At 45.1% G+C, this 16,630-nt stretch overlaps 2 protein-coding genes across 7 annotated transcripts in view; one reads left to right on the top strand and one right to left on the bottom strand.

Moving 5' to 3' along the window:
- The window catches only part of LOC135110554 (uncharacterized), a 243,583-nt gene that overhangs the window by 176,192 nt on the left and 50,761 nt on the right, over nt 1–16,630 (bottom strand). The gene's annotated exons all lie outside the window — the stretch shown is intronic.
- LOC135110553 (uncharacterized) lies at nt 11,589–14,238 on the top strand. The gene is made up of 4 exons (XM_064022974.1): nt 11,589–12,181; nt 12,290–12,529; nt 12,624–12,864; nt 12,999–14,238. Exons 1-4 carry the CDS (start codon nt 11,977–11,979, stop codon nt 13,156–13,158), a joined length of 846 nt encoding a protein of 281 aa, XP_063879044.1. The 5' UTR covers nt 11,589–11,976; the 3' UTR covers nt 13,159–14,238.

The raw sequence follows: 16,630 nt of genomic DNA, 5'->3' as shown, positions 1-16,630 counted from the left end.
TGGAACACGAGTCATGTGGATCACCGCATCCGCACGTATGTTTACCTTGCCATTTTTTAAACATGATATTTGTTGTCATTTAACATATTCCCTGTCCCTTCTTGGTTTCATCCCTCCCTTCCTCCATCTTCTTCCCACTCTCCTCCCCGTCCCTTGGACAATCCCTGGCATTAAGACCACACTGCGCACGTCAATGCTTTGATGCATTTTTTTTCTTTTTCATGTCATCGCGTCATCGCCACTAGATTATCATTTATTTTCATCCTCTTCCTTCCTCTCCCTGTTCCCTCCTGCCTCAAGACCAAGATTCACCACGCTCCACTCCTCCCATTACGCCATCCACGTCCAACACTCCACTCTGTTCCACTCTCTCTTCTCACGTGTCACCATTACGCTCACTACAGACTCAGTATTGCCATCACCACCGACACCACCGTCACGACTACTACTACCACCACCGTCACCATCGCCAACCATCGTCACCTGCTCTCCTCACCAGTGTCGTCTCGCAGTCGGCATGTATCCTTTACGTATCACTGTGACTAATAGTTGTACATGTACATCTGGGATCATACATTTTGTACATATCGGTATACATATACATATATGATAAAAAAAAAGACGCATTTTATGGTGTAGGATAGAATTTTTTCATAAACAAATGTGATACTAATGACTATATATTATCTACTGTACACAAGTATACATGTATGTATATATATGTATGTGCGTGCGTTTGTTAATGCATATATACACATGCATCTGGTGAACTCCTATGTGCTAATGTTAAGTGGTGGGGTGATGTGGGCGTGGCGCGGTGCGTGGCCCTGGTGCAGGCCGCCCACACACGGCCACGCCACCAGGCCCGCGCACCACGCCGCCACGCCCTCCCTCGCCGCCACCCTCACGAGCCGCCACTCCGGAGTCCCGGGACCCGACTGGGGGAAACGAGGGTCCCTTCTGATCCCGTTGAGTGTTTTCCTCCTGTCCCTGTTAGCCAGGCGCCGCAGGGAGGGTGGCTACCCACGGCCTGTGGGTGTGGGTGTCCTACTCCCGCCTCCCACACCGCGGCGCACTCCACTCATCCCTTGCGCCCACGTCGTCTTGTGGCGTCGTGTTCCCTCTCCAGGATGGATGTTTCCTTCACGTGAAGCAAAAAAAGAAAAAAACTACTCCCGCGCTTCATTTCTCTCCTGTAATGCTCGAGAGGAGACTGATAAGTTCTGAGCCTACGGGAAATGGTAGCTGATAGAAGTCTTTTAATGCTTTATCTCCGGTGGAGGCTCAAAACCTTATCAATCGCCCTTCGTATTCCGCACCTCACCTTCCACGTATGTATTACCCGTACGCCGTTGATTTATATATATACGTATTCGTGACCCCAGCGTGGCAGCTCCCCAAGGTATGTACCGTACCTTGATATACCTCCTCGGCGCAGCGCCAGGCCCGAACGGCGCTCTCATGTACTGCATTTAAGACACATACACAAATACGTGCATACACAGACAGACATATATATTTTCGCGACCCACGCCAAACCCTTAGTCCCCAGCAGGTCAGGGCAGGGGGAGCACGGACGCCTCCTGGGGACACTCTTCCTCCGCCTCCTCCTCCTCCTCCTCATCCTCCACATATCGACTGACTATTTTTGTGTCCAATGTCGTGTGTGTATCGTGTGTGTGTGTGTGTGTGTGTGTGTGTGTGTGTGTCATGCTTGGGCTGGCCACGTGGGGACAATAGGGTTTTAGGCTTATCATTAGTGTTTTGCTTCGTGGTGAGTGAGTGAGTGAGTGAGTGAGTGAGTGAGTGAGTGAGTGAGTGAGTGAGTGAGTGAGTGAGTGAGTGAGTGAGTGAGTGAGTGAGTGAGTGTGAGTGAGTGAGTGAGAGGAGAGAGAGAGAGAGAGAGAGAGAGAGACGAAGAATTTGCAAACACTTAGTTTCTACATTAAAAAAAAAAAAAAGTAACACCTAAGCTTTCACGCAAAAAAATTAACATCTTTCCTCGTCGAAACAATTACTTAAACAATAAAATAGAGTATAAACAATAAAATAGAGTAAGAAATTAGAAAAAAAGACAATATCCTATTTGCATTACATATAAACACTTATCCCTTTACTAATGCAACTTATGAAAAAAAAAAACATTAACTTGCATATTTAATTTCACTTCCGACCGTATTCATGAAAGTTTCCCAGTCATAGATCAACTTTTTAACAGTCTCTGGAGGAAGTTGTTGGGTATTCAGGAGTATATTCATGATTCTAGGGACAGTATATTCTTCATCGTCAACGGGAAATCCACCTAACGAGAACTCCGCTAACAATATCAGTGACCCTTTCAAAAACAGACCTGACTAAAGACCTGAGCGTTTAAGAATACAACCCTCAGAGTAACTGTATCAGAGGCTGCACAACGGATCATTACTCAAGCTGTCTATCTCACTCTTCTCCTCAGCCTTTCGCCCTGACTCGTGAGGCCCCTCGAGGCTCCGACTCACGAGAAGTGCTTCGGATTTTTGTTTCACGCAGTAGTTTTCTGATATCCCGGCAAGCTGGGTTCTTCCTGGTACAGGCGAGGAGCGCAAGTAGGCGGCCCCGGAACGCCAACTTTCTCCATTACTGACAAATATTCCCCTCAACTTCTCTTGTCTACGATTTTTCCCAGATTTTTATTCTCTGGCACTTACTATTTTTTTTCAGTGTGTGTGTGTGTGTGTGTGTGTGTGTGTGTGTGTGTGTGTGTGTGTGTGTGTGTGTGTGTGTGTGTGTGTGTGTGTGTGTGTGTGTGTGTGTGTGTGTGTGTTTCACTTGACGCACATCTAAACGTATCAATCTTTGTTCATACACACTTTAAAAAGAAAAAAAAAACTACAGACTCCATCTATCCAGATATTTCACCTAAAAAGGCAGGTTTGATATTGCGTGTGTGTGCCTGTGTGCTTTGTGTGTGTGTGTGTTTGTGTGTGTGTGTGTGTGTGTGTGTGTGTGTGTGTGTGTGTGTGTGTGTGTTTTACATGTACGTGTATGACAACAGGTAATATGTGTTTCATTGATTAAAGGATACAGCATCTGGATCTGTACACCAGTTTATCCTAAGTCCAAACTCCCTGCCCCTCCTGGACCCCTCCCGCGGATGAGGCCCAGGGCGTGGCAGCGCGGGCTTGGGCGTGCAGCGGGGATTATGGGGGAGGCGTGGGGATGCAGAGAAGGCGAGATGAGATCGTGGTAATTCGGGGGAGGGAGGGCATGGGAATGGTTGGGGGGGGTGGAGAGGGAGGGAATCAGAAGGGGAGGGGCTGTCCTCACGTGGCCTAAAATGTTGACGTGTAATAAAAAGTGATGCTGGAAACTATTTTTTATTTTCCTATTAACAGCAGCAGCAGCAGCAGTAACGTAGTAGTAGTAGTAGTAGTAGTAGTAGTTAGTAGTCGTCTCTCTCCTCTCTCTCTCCCACCAGAGAGAGAGAGAGAGAGAGAGAGAGAGAGAGAGATAGAGAGAGAGAGGAAGAGAGAGAGAGAGAGAGAGAGAGAGAGAGAGAAACTGAGGGCTTCTGATTGTGGTTGTACTTGTGTCAGCAACAACGGTAAGACTGAAGACGAAACAAATCCAAATCGTTCGCAGTCCGCCAGAGGAATCAAACACTGGATCTCTTAGTTGTTAGTTTAGAGCAGTAACCATCAGTGTTGCTTGTTATCACCACTGTTTGTGGCACTTACATCACCACCACTTCTACCACCACCACCACCACCACCACCACCAAGAGCCAAACGTGGAAAAGTAGGTAAAGAACCTCTCGCCACGATTAAGGAAACCGGAATAAGAGACATACATTAAACATCCGGTGCAATGAGATGGACTTAAGTGAAGCCTGGGAAGATTTGCATACAGAAAATACCAAATGCTGACTGACAAAACGGTGAAAGTTGAGCAAGATCAGAGCGACAGTTACACAAAAAAATAAATAAATAAGTAAATAAATAAATGGCCACTACCCTTAAAACGTTTATTTAAAAATACAGAGAAGAAATGGCCAGACAACAAGAGCAAGAGAAGGGACGAGGAAAAGTAGTAAAATGAAGCGTAAGAATGTTACCTTTAAGAAACAAAGATGACGTGGAGAAAAAAAAAAAAGATTGTGGCAGGGCAGGGCGAAAAAAAAAAAAAAAAAAAAAAAAGGCGAATGTGTATGTGTGTGTGTGTGTGTGTGGTGTGTGTGTGTGTGTGTGTGTGTGTGTGTGTGTGTGTGTGTGTGTGTGTGTAGTGTGTATATATTAGCTCTACCTGAACCACCACCACCTCATCTTTCGTATTCTTTCCTATTCCTCCCTTTCTCCTTACCTTTATATTAGTTTATACTTAACTTTCTTATTCTTGGTTCCATTACTCAAATCTCTTCACGTCTGTTTCGTCTGTTTCCTCTCTCTCTCTCTCTCTCTCTCTCTCTCTCTCCTCTCATCTCTCTCCTCTCTCTCTCTCTCTCTCTCTCTCTCTCTCTCTCGTGCATTAGTCCCCGAACTCTCCCTTTTCAGGAGCGTCTACAATTACCAGAGCCTAACAGATCAAATGGACGGAACAGACAGCACGGATGATTGATTATTTGCACTGCTAAAAGCCCGATAAAGCAAATCAAGTGTACAGACAAAATCGAGGTCTCAAGAGTTTAATCTGGCTCCGGAACCTTTCTAATGTTTTCAAGAAGAGCATGGTTTGTTTAGAATTTACAGGACATTCTGATATGAACACAAAGAATTGGCGATGGGGAGGGGTGGGGAGGAGAGGGCAGTAATGGAGGGCGCTGGCATCATGAGGATGTTACTAGGTTATACATCAAGGTTTTCATAAATAAACATATAATTGAATTCAAGAATGCAGTGTATCGTTGCAGCAAAATATTAGCTAAAAACACAACAAACCCCATATGGCAACGACGACCAGCAGGACGTTGCAGAACGGCCCGTGTGGAGCCACCTGCCACTGGTGACGCTCATGTTAAAATGTCCTGTACCTCCTGAACCATCGCGTTACAACCACCTCACCATACAATACCTCCATCTTAGAAACTACCTCCATTTTTCAATATGAGAATATATGATTTTCCCTCCTGGAATACCTTGTATGTGTGTGTGTGTGTGTGTGTGTGTGTGTGTGTGTGTATGTGTGTGTGTGTATATATTATATATATATATATATATATATATATATATATATATATATATATATATATATATATATATATATATATATATATATATATATATATATATCAGGAAGTTTTACATGGAAACGAAGCAGAAAACCAAGGACAAATGAATGACGAACCACATTCTCTCTCTCTCTCTCTCTCTCTCTCTCTCTCTCTCTCTCTCTCTCTCTTCTCTCTCTCTCTCTCTCTCTCTCTCTCTCTCTCTCTCTCTCTCTCTCTCTCAAGAACTGCTTTAATACAATATCTACTGATGCATTCAGTCGCAAGATTTTCACGTTTCTAGATGGAGTCTCATAATCATTACCTTCACTCCTTCTCTTTCCAGTGCAATTCCTCCTCCTCCTCCTAGTCCTTCTTACCACCCTCTTCAATCTCTTCCTCCTTTTCCTCCTCCTCAGGCTCCTATTTGTTCTCCCTCGTCACTATTCCCTGCACCTCTCCTCCACTGGCGTGATCCACTCCGCGTCCCACAGACACTGTTTTATTGCCTCACTGCGGGAATGGAACAGTTTCCCCTCATCCGTATCACTCTTTACTGCCTCCTCGCACTTACTCGGTTGCAACGTACGTGTGTGTGTGTGTGTGTGTGTGTGTGTGGTGTGTGTGTGTGTGTGTGTGTGTGTGTGTGTGTGTGTGTGTAATGTTGATCTGCTTCCTCTCCTACTCCACTACTATCTGACGTATTTATATATATATATATATATATATATATATATATATATATATATATATATATATATATATATATACATATATATATACATATATATATATTACATATATATATATATATATATATATATATATATATATATATATATATATATATATATTATATATATATATATATATATATATATATAATTACTTTTCAGATGTAGTGTTACATCTTCATAATTATTCCTCAAATAAATAATAAAAACACTCCCTTATATTCTTCTTCCTCTTCGTTTTTTTTTTTTTTTTATATTCCTTTGTGTTCCTCCACCTCCTCCTCCTGCTGAGGAAGGACAAAAAATACAGTTTAAGTTGAGAAATGAACAACTGGGTCGTGGAAGACTTAACACTGAGGGAGATGGAGAGGAAGGCAGAGTGAGCTAGAAGACTGTTTGGTTCTTACTGTGCTGAGGGGAGAATGTAGCGAAAGGAGAGAGGGTAGCACGTCACTATACTGAAAATGAAAGTGTGGTGAAAGGAGAGAGAGAGGGTGGCACGTCCCTCAACTGGGGGGGAAGAATTTAGTAGATGGGAGAGGATCCTTGTCTCAAATAAGAGAGCGTAGTGTGGTAAAGAGGAGGGGAGTGAGGGAGGAAGAGGGAGTACAGTTAAGATATCGCCAGTACGATACTATATTATAAAACTCCGTGAAAGAAAAACATTGTATTTTATTAATTTATCCACATCTTGTTTTCACAGTCTTCATGTTAGAAAAAAAAAAGTTTCGCGTCGATTTTAGAGTATGTTTCGTGACCAAAAACGCCTTCGTAATTTTCTCTCTCCGTGTCTTAATTTCATAACACTGTCCTCGCGGGGGCGGTACGTGAAACTGTCATAATCATATAGTTTGTGAAAAACGACGTGTTAGGAAACGGTTCTTGTTTCACTTTAGGGTTTTCTGTGAGAATACAACGAATTTCCTGTCATGTCCCCCGTCAGCCAAGCAAAATGTTCGTTTGAAAAGGCGTTTCACTTTTTGTCCCAAACAGTTTTCTCTTTTTTTTTTCTTTTTTTTTCACACTGCGTTTAAGCATTTCAGTGTTTCAGTGTGTTGGTGACCCTGGCGAAGCTTTCACTCGTCCTTGTCCGCCATTATCTTCCGGAATTAATTAGAAACAATGTATAATCCTCTTAAGTATCTCCAATTTTCTTCACCTCAAACAAATAAAACTGTATCAGTATGTGTTTTGTCATCTCAAAGTCTAAAATTAAGTTCGCTAACAAGTTCAGAGTATTTTCCTACCATCGCCTGACACCGCGCGAGAATTTAGTTACGGGAAACAGGTTCATCTGGGCATTTTTCAGCGAGACTCGCCCTGAATACTGAACAAGACCCGCCGTGCTGCTCCACGTGGCTCAATACATTCATTCGGGAGCCTCCACGCAGCCTCTGAAGCACGACGACGACAACAACGACGACAACGACAGCAACAACAACGACGACGGACAACAATGACAACAACAACAACAACAACAACGACGACAGACAACACACTTCTGTTAGGGAAATTACGGTAAAAACTCTCTCATACCAATCCATTGAGTGTTGTTGACATTATAATATACTTCCTCTTATTAATACCATGAAATACTCAAGCAGCCACGATTCCCGCTTAAATCTCACCCAAGACGTATGCTTCAAACACTTTGCTCTTTCACCGCGACAATTTTCTAAGGCCAGGGAAATAGTTAGCTGGGCTCTTGACTATTTTCTAAGGACAGAGAAATGGTTTGCCGGGTTCTTAAGAGTGTTTCACTTGTTAATAATGTAGAAAACTTGCTAATCTGTCGCTAGAATCGTTTTAAACACACTTAAAAACCCGTGTAAACTTCAACTACAGCCTTTTGAAAGAAGTGGAAGTAAGGCGCGGGGAAGTGTTTCAAAATATGGGCCAAGTGTGTAATGTCCCGCAGCAATGTGTGGCGCATGTCGAGCCTCTAGCATCGCACAGACGAGGGGACGAGGCTCACCATGCCGGTATGAGCAACACAAAGACGCAAGAAGCAGTCCCCCTTTTACCCGCTGATTACCTGTCGCATTGCCACCATTACTGCCCTTTTGTTTCCTCCTTCAGCACTTCTGAAACAAAATTTTTTCGTCGGGGGCAAATTAGAGAGAGAGAGAGAGAGAGAGAGAGAGAGAGAGAGAGAGAGAGAGAGAGAGAGAGAATTTTATCCTGTCCCTGTCCTCGAGAACACACAAACAAGCTCAAGATCTGTTGCGCATTATTTCCCACTGCTCAATGTTGTTGCTGTAAAACATTCACCAATGTGCGCCTTTGCAACTTTTCATCGATTCCCGCATAATGATACCAGCAAACAACTGCTTTCCCTCCAGATACCCCGCTACTGTTGCTCTCTTTGAAAGTGTTGTTATTCTGCTGCCGGGCTGTTTACATGGGCAATTATTCTAATGTGAGGAAGCAAACAACACAATCACCCTCCTTCCCTCCAACCTCTCTCTCTCTCTCTCTCTCTCTCTCTCTCTCTCTCTCTCTCTCTCTCTCTCTCTCTCTCTCTCTCTCTCTCGAAATTGAGTACCAAACAAGGTATTTAAAAACCTGAGACTTAAATTTCCGAGGGACGAAGGGAAATGGGATGGAAAATGATAAGGTTGGAGGAATAAGAGGGAAGGAGGGAGGTATGGAGAAGGGACGTCTATGTGGATGAGGGAATGGGAGAGGGTGGGAGGGACGGAGGGAGTATATGAGCACGAAATTACCTCTTATATGAAGTCTTGCCTCTGGAGCTCACCTGAAAAATAGTGTCGCTTAATGGCTGTCGGATCATTATTAGCGTGAGATGGAGGAGGCGCAGCGCAGACGAGCAAGTGAGGGAGAGAGGAAGGGAAGACTCTCGGGAGGAAACTGTAGGCAAAGGAACTGACCAAAATAATGAAAGCATGAAAAATCGTGAAAAGATCGTTAAATCGCAGCGATAAAAAGACACGGACAAAAACTACAAGATAGAAATTAGATGGCAAGGGAAGAAAAGAAGGACATTTGGCTGAAAAACAGTAAGGAAGGAAGGAAGGAGAGTTAAGTCTCATTCAATACACGAGAAAATGGAAAAAAAATATATTCATGCAACAAGGAAAAGACTTACGAAGGCAATCAAGGGAAATTAAACGACAAGAGAAGAAAGGGGGAAAATTAAGCTGTAAAAAGAGTAAAGAAGGAAAGTTAACTCTCAGGCCAAAGGCACTTGGATTAAAAAAAATATATTTATGTAAAGAGAACAAATTACGTTTACGAAGACAAGCATGGCAAACAATTATGATTACTAGACCTTCTAGCGCCCCTCCTTCACCGTGACTCAAAAGAACAAGGCGTGTCTCAGCAGACAGCCAGACCTCGACTCTCTCTCTCTCTCCCTGGCACAAAGCGACAACCACGAGCCGGCAACAGGTGGTCCAGTAGTCCTCCACCTTATCTTTACAAGAGGACACCACTTCCTCTCACTTGGATAATGGCAGTGTTTCGTCAACATTTTCTTTTTCTCTATTTTCATGAGTCAAAAAGAGAACATATGCTTTTGATACAAGGACTGCGAGGACGTGTGTGTGTGTGTGTGTGTGTGTGTGTGTGTGTGTGTGTGTGTGTGTGTGTGTGTGTGTGTGTGTGCGCGCGCGCGCGCACGAGGGCGCTAATCGGCACTATGTCAATGACAGTTTAATTTCTTTTCAATCTGTTTAGTCAAGGAGCAGAAGACAAACAAATCACCAAGCAAAACAAAAAGGATAATAAGGTCAATTCAATCAGTATCCAAGTGTACCCTTGGCACTCCTTTCTTGGAAGCATTAAGACGTATTTTACGTGTTGTCTCTCCTTGTTGGCAAGAGTGTGGCTTTTCTGTGAGGGTTTTTCCTGGTGTCAGTCTTGGCAGTGTGAATCAGAGAGCAAAGGGAAAAAGTTCTCCCTTGGGAGTTCCCAAATATGTCGCCCCGTCCACGACTGCCTATTTTCATCAACATATTAACTTCCTTAATCATCGGCGGCGGCGGCGGCGGCGGCGGCAGCGGCTGCGGCGGCGACAGCAGCAGTGGCGACGGTGGCGGCAGCAGCAGCGGCATGGGCAGAGGTAACAACAACTATGCTTCTTGCTACGAATCCATATCCCTAGGCAGAATCTTGGCTGGGGCAGTCAGCAGGCAGCTCACTAAGCTGTGCATCCTTCCTTCGCCTTGTGGGCCTCGGGTTGAGGGATGTCATCCACCGCAGGCTCAATGGCCAATGAGACGGAGATGAGCGTTAAGGACACGCGCAGCTACAGGGAACTCCCAAAATTTACTCTTATACTCTCCCTTTACTGTGCTAACTTGTGACGGTAAATATCTTGCCTATATCTTCCTTTATCTTCATTTGTATTTCCCCACCAACAACATAATACACGGAGAGAAATGCGTATATACAAGGCCACATTTTTCTTTCCCGCTGTGGACGCGGTACACCAACACAACCACAGTTCAGTGCTGGGGTCGCGATGCAAAGCAATATTACACTTCCCTGCCTTTGACATCACTGGAAAAAATGCTGAGCAACGACCGAGACCTATGCAATACTGTGTGTGTGTGTGTGTGTGTGTGTGTGTGTGTGTGTGTGTGTGTGTGTGTGTGTGTGTGTGTGTGTGTGTGTGTGTGTGTGTGTGTGTGTGTGTGTGTGTAGCGGAACAGAATTTATGAACTACGACGGAGCGTAAAGAAACATACCAGTCATTACTGAATTCTAAGCCAAGTCACTGGAGCAATGATAAGCATCGCAACAAAACAACAAGGTCAACAAAATTGTTCTTCATTTATGTCTATTATACAATTAAGTTAATAAAAGGAGTCACACGGTGATTAATTAATGCGGTGGTGGTGGTGTTGCAAAAGAGAGAGAGAGAGAGAGAGAGAGAGAGAGAGAGAGAGAGAGAGAGAGAGAGAGAGAGAGAGAGAGAGAGAGAGAGAGAATGTGAAGGATAAAATTTGGTGGAGGGAAGGACTAAGCACACACAGGGCTCCCCCATCTCCCTCTCTCTCCTTCTCCCTCTTTCTCTCTGCTTGCACACCCCTAACTGGTTCCTGACATGCGTCTCCTGCCTTCTCCCGCCTGCCATGCCCGCCAGGAGAAGCTGCCTGTGTCACCTGTCCCAGTCACTGCCAGCGGGGTGGAGGAGATGGTAGAAGGAAGGAAAAGTGTGTGGCGGAGACGTTTATATGACTTGACAGTAGAATTTCTCTCTCTCTCTCTCTCTCTCTCTCTCTCTCTCTCTCTCACGCCTCAACGGTATGACTCTCCTCTCCCAGCAACCACGAGCACCGCCTTCACCACGCCTTCACCATGCTGAGAAGACAGCTGACGATGTCCTCGACCAAGGTGAAGACATGGTGAGTTACTAGTAGCGATGAGCGCGCGCGCGCGCACGCACGCGCACACGCACGCACGCACGCACGCGCGCGCACACACACACACACACACACACATTGCAAGATTACATAAGTTTGTGAAGATGTTTGTCATCAGAAGCCACAAGTGTTCACAGCTTCTGTCACGACTGTGTGATATATTACACAGTGTAATTTTCCTGTGTTCACGATGGAGGCGAAAAGACGAGCCATCTCTTTACAGCACTGAAATAATGGGGAGGATTTGGAACAAAATGTAAGGAAAGAGCACACTGCTGTCTTTTATTATGATTCCCCCTTGTCTTTAGTAATGTTGATGCAATAATAGAGTTAGTTATCCAATAAATACGATACACAATACAGCCTTCGCTAAGAACTAGTTCTGACTATCAGTTGCACTTTTGGCGAGAAATTCAATGATGATAGATTTCACTATTCAATATCAGCCGCCTGAGTTTAGACACCGTTTGTTGGTTTGACTTCTCTCTCACGCTAGGAGGCAACAAGTGGCTGTGCTGTTTCCTAATATTTTTTACCTTGAAAAAGTGCGACTCAGTTTCTTTAAGAGGAATATTAGGAACAGGCAACAGTAGCGGGCTTGGCAACAAAGTGTGGCAGCAGACCACACGAACGCCAGGCCACAGTCTGCCCTGAGCAGCTGAGCAGTAAGATGCTCCGCCGAGTTACTGAAGGACTTCCCTCGCCACCACCTATGGTAGCAGTGGCGGTGGTGGTGATGATGGTCCTCCAACCTGCCCACGCCACGACGACTCTCCTGCAGAGAATGACACAGGATGAGCTTGTGCTGTCTGTATTAGCAAACCAGATAGCCATACTGAAGGTTATGAACGAATCTTCTTCCCACTGTACCTGCGGTGAGTCACTCGCTTCAAATACTGGAGGATATCTTCTGTGCTTGGCAGCAATGCAACAGTGAGTCTCGCTACGTAATCAGAAAAGTAACAACATACCTTTGTTTGCAGGAGTTGATGCGCTGCGGGAACAAGAGATGAAAGCGTTGCGAGCCATGAATGACACGGTGATGACTAAGATGCGTGGACTTGAAGAGAGGATAAACAGCACTGTGGAAGCCATGGCTGGGCAGATAAGTGTGATACAGTCCATGAATGGGTATGTGATGACCAAGATGGAGGAGATAGAAAACCTAATGCAAGAGACCCTCCACAACAATCAAGAAGTGTCGATATGCATTGGCCACAAAGGTGCAGCAAATTTTCAGTAACGTAAAAATGTTGCAAAGGCATGCAGACACTCGTGAGGATCACCATCAACCTTGACACGGTTTTCTTTCCGCAGAGCTGAATGGGAGTACCGGAATACTAAAAGCCATTGTGAAGGGAACTGCACCTTACAGTTGTTCCTGGGAGGTGACGCTGCCAGAGGGAACACTTCCTGTATTCCATTGGCTTCACTTTTCTATGTTGTGTTCATCATGCAACTGTGGTTCTGTGACTTTTTGGCAAGAGGCTTTTTCTTTGTGGGAAGGCGTCCCTTTGCAGGAAGAGGATGCCCGTCCGTTGTCAGAGTATGTCCCGGTGTAAGTGCTGCAAAACCCATGCGACTTCAAGGAAAATAACTTTGTTCACTTATACATCCAAAACCTTCTACTCTTAAAATTTAGATATTTTAATATTATCCGCTTCCACCGTTTACATGTTTTGTATTCCACAGTGCTGGGCCTTTCTGTGGAATGACTACGTCTACACCGCCTGTAAGCAGGATGGCAGTCACCAGCAACAAGTTTCGAATCTCGTTCCAAACCAAGAAGCTTTTGTTTTATTCAGAAGGCGGAGGATTTTCCCTCTCCTATTACGCTGTGCCCAATGCTTAACATGTCGTCCCGATCCTCGCCCAACACTGCTCTCTCAGTGCCAGTAGTCATTGGACGATGAGGCATGGTTCGCCATCCACCACATGACGAGGGACCCGCACCACCACCACCACAACCACCACCTGCAAGACCCTGCCCAGCAGTTATTAAACCCCAAAGCAACAACACATATTAAAGAAAATAAAGTAATTCTGCAAATTTCGGAGAGCTTCATGTTATCTTCCTGTTTTTCCACCTCTGAAAAAGACTGCTATCCACAACTGTACCTCTTCCATCTCCGTCAGCAGCCCAGCCCTGCCCTCACAGCCTCCGCCGCCCTCTCACTCCATCACCCTGGCGACGTTAAAAGATTCTCTTGGTTTGGTGAATTTCTCATCCAGCCCCGTATGATGGAACAACGATTACCGAGTCTATGATTAGCGTGAATGTGTGTTGAACCCTCACCTGAAGTTAGCGAGGGTAGGACTGCCAAAAGAGCGTGGCATTGCAGCACACTTTATTTCTCCTTACACCTATATTCATATTACATTCTATGGTACGGCCTTATACACAGAAGATAAGCTACAAACATCGAAGTTAGCACATCAAAGTTAGTCACAATTACTTTTGTTGAAATCCATAAAATTATCCTTGAAAAGCAAATAGAAAACTATGGGTTTTGAATTTAATTAGCAGACGAATGAAATAGATCATCAAGGTCGAGTGAACAGGAAGGTTTTAAAGACCCGTTTGGCGCAAGGATGGGTGGATATATAGTAGGTAGATATATTTTCTATAAGGACTGTCACACTCATACCTGGTGGCCTCTTTTCTACTACATCTGTGTCAGCCTGAACATGAGCAGCGCCATCCGCTGACACCATGTTTGAAAATTTAAGATCCTAACACTATCAATGGTACGAGTCAAAATGTCTGAACCTCCACCCGGCATAGCGATACATTGGCTCTTGGCAACATTGCTTCCTCCACCGTTTGCTTCTCAACGCTTTCTTTCTTCTTTTATTCTCGTATATTCCGCTGCTTTCTTCGAGACAACTTTCTGATGTTTCCATGCGAACTTTCTCGCTTTCTCGTGTTTTTCATCCTCATGCAAAGTTCAAATTAATTTTCAGCTACTCGTGTGTGTGTAAGTGAGTGTGTGTGTGTGTGTGTGTGTGTGTGTGTGTGTGTGTGTGTGTGTGTGTGTGTGTGTGTGTGTGTGTGTGTGTGTGTGTGTGTGTGTGTGTGCCAATCCTGGAATGCATAACTGAACCTCTGAGTTACGAGCACAGCTGTTACCTGAGGACTGCAAGGTAACACAGGCAGAGGCACGAGGAAGCTGCCGCCCACCCATCTTGTTTGGACTGAGATCGCAACCCGGAACCTCTCAGTTGTGACCCGAAGGTGCTCACCATTGCTCCACATGTTACAATAGATAAAAAAAGAGAGAGAGAGAGAGAGAGAGAGAGAGAGAGAGAGAGAGAGAGAGAGAGAGAGAGAGAGAGAGAGAGAGAGAGAGAGAATGAAAGACGGGAAAGAGAGGGACACTCGTCAGCCTGATAAACTGAACAAGGAGGAGGAGAACAACAAATAACAAACAACAACAACAACAACAACAACAACAACAACAACACCCCGTGCTCCTGAGATAACATCAAGCTCACACCCTCGCGACGCAGAGTAATAGCGGCTTAGCATCATTTGTCACCACCACCACCACCACCACCACCACCCTACACACACAAACACACACACACATTAGTATTTCTATAATTCCCGGCATCTTACCCACATCTCCTGCATTCCATTCTTCTCATCTCCTTCAGCTCAGTTCCCTGTGTTCTCCCAACCATCCTATTTCATCCATTTCCAGCTCTTTCTCTCTCTTTCTCTACAGCGAGAGATTTCCAAGATCTTTACATTATTAACAAGAGAAACACTCAACACTCTTCAGAACACGGCTAATCACCTCTGTGGCCTTTGAAAATGGTCACTTTCTGAGAGCAAAGCGTTTAGCATACTTGCCTAAATCAGCAGCGGCATATCGAGGAGCGTGGGCGTCGTTGCACAACTCAAGCGGGCGGTGACGGATGGCGGCCGTGCGTCACCCCGGCATCACTCACCAGGCGCGAGGGGATCAAGAGATATAACAGCTGCAGGCGGTCCAAGGGAGCCGCTGAATGCTTTCTGATGTGTAACAGTGTCCATAGTGACTGAGTACCCCGCTGCTCCTGGAGACTGGAGCAGAGACGCGCCTGGCACTGGGAGGTGAAGCATGTCAAATGCATGAGGAACAATATGCTGCGTGCATTGTATTTTTTTTTTTTTAAGAAGTGACAGGATAAGCGAAAAGGACAAATACAATGCCTACTGACCTGAGAAGTTTAGGTAGTAATAGTTTAATGACTGTATGCGTTACATTTAATAAACTATTGCTACACAAAGGGAAAAAAACATCGTCTCCTCTTTGTCTGTCCTACCCTCAGTTCCTTCACCTTCCCTGCACCTCAGCAACACGTGCCTTGTTCCTCACCCACAGCAACTTCCATAAAAACTGCCGATGCAGAAAAAAAATATATTTCATTAAGGATTTCCTTTAATCATCATAACTTAGGCCTCATAATTTTTCTTTGCGGAAGGAGGTCCCTTTAGAAACACGCCTCCTTCATCTTTATAACCATTAACTCAAAAATTAATGGACCAGAGAGATTTATGTGATTAATAAGCCAGCTGAGAATCCCCGACAAGGAAGCTTGGTGGGGCTGAATTCACCGCGCGAGGTAAGGTATGAGAGGCGGCGTGCGGGGGGCTGGGTAGTGTCGCGGTTGTGCAGAAGAGGCAGGAGAGGAGGCCAATGCTGGCAAGATCTCTCTTTCCAGGAAAACGTCTCACCTCATGCTAGAACCGCGCCACTGACCGACTAGCCTGAAAAACGCTAAGCATCACACCTAATCGAGTTACTTCAGGTAGAGATTGTTGGGACGAACAGGCAGCAAGATGCATGAACTTTGAACCTTGACAACTTGATGGGCTGACTACTTGTCGAGGAAACACTTGATGGAGACAAGTCTGGTCTGACGACTTGCCAGTTTGGCGACGGACGATCTGGATGCTTAGAGGCTTGGAAACCTAATGATAGGACGGACAGGATGGAACAGTTGAGATTTAAAACCACGGCGACAAGACACAGGAAGACTAAGGCACAGAAGGAGAACACAGTTAGATGGCGCGTAGTGATGCAGCGGGAGAGGACGGTTGGCACTAAGGGCTGAGTAACAAACAAGCAGAAAGAGATGGATCACGCAGGATGTGGACCAGAAAAGTCGACCATGAACCTCCTGTGTCTGTCCACGACGAAGAAGGAAGAGGAGGCATCACCAAGATAGACGTGGCTCATCCCTCGCGTTGGGAAGACCGGAGCGCCACTCGACCACAGGATTTACTCAGAATGGAACACTTTGTTTTCAGTCGCTGCACTGCCATGAAATCCACG

This window comes from Scylla paramamosain, chromosome 20 (genome assembly GCF_035594125.1).
Source record: "Scylla paramamosain isolate STU-SP2022 chromosome 20, ASM3559412v1, whole genome shotgun sequence".
In the NCBI taxonomy this organism is placed as follows: Eukaryota; Metazoa; Arthropoda; class Malacostraca; order Decapoda; family Portunidae; genus Scylla; species Scylla paramamosain.
This window is presented reverse-complemented; position numbering and strand designations above follow the sequence as displayed.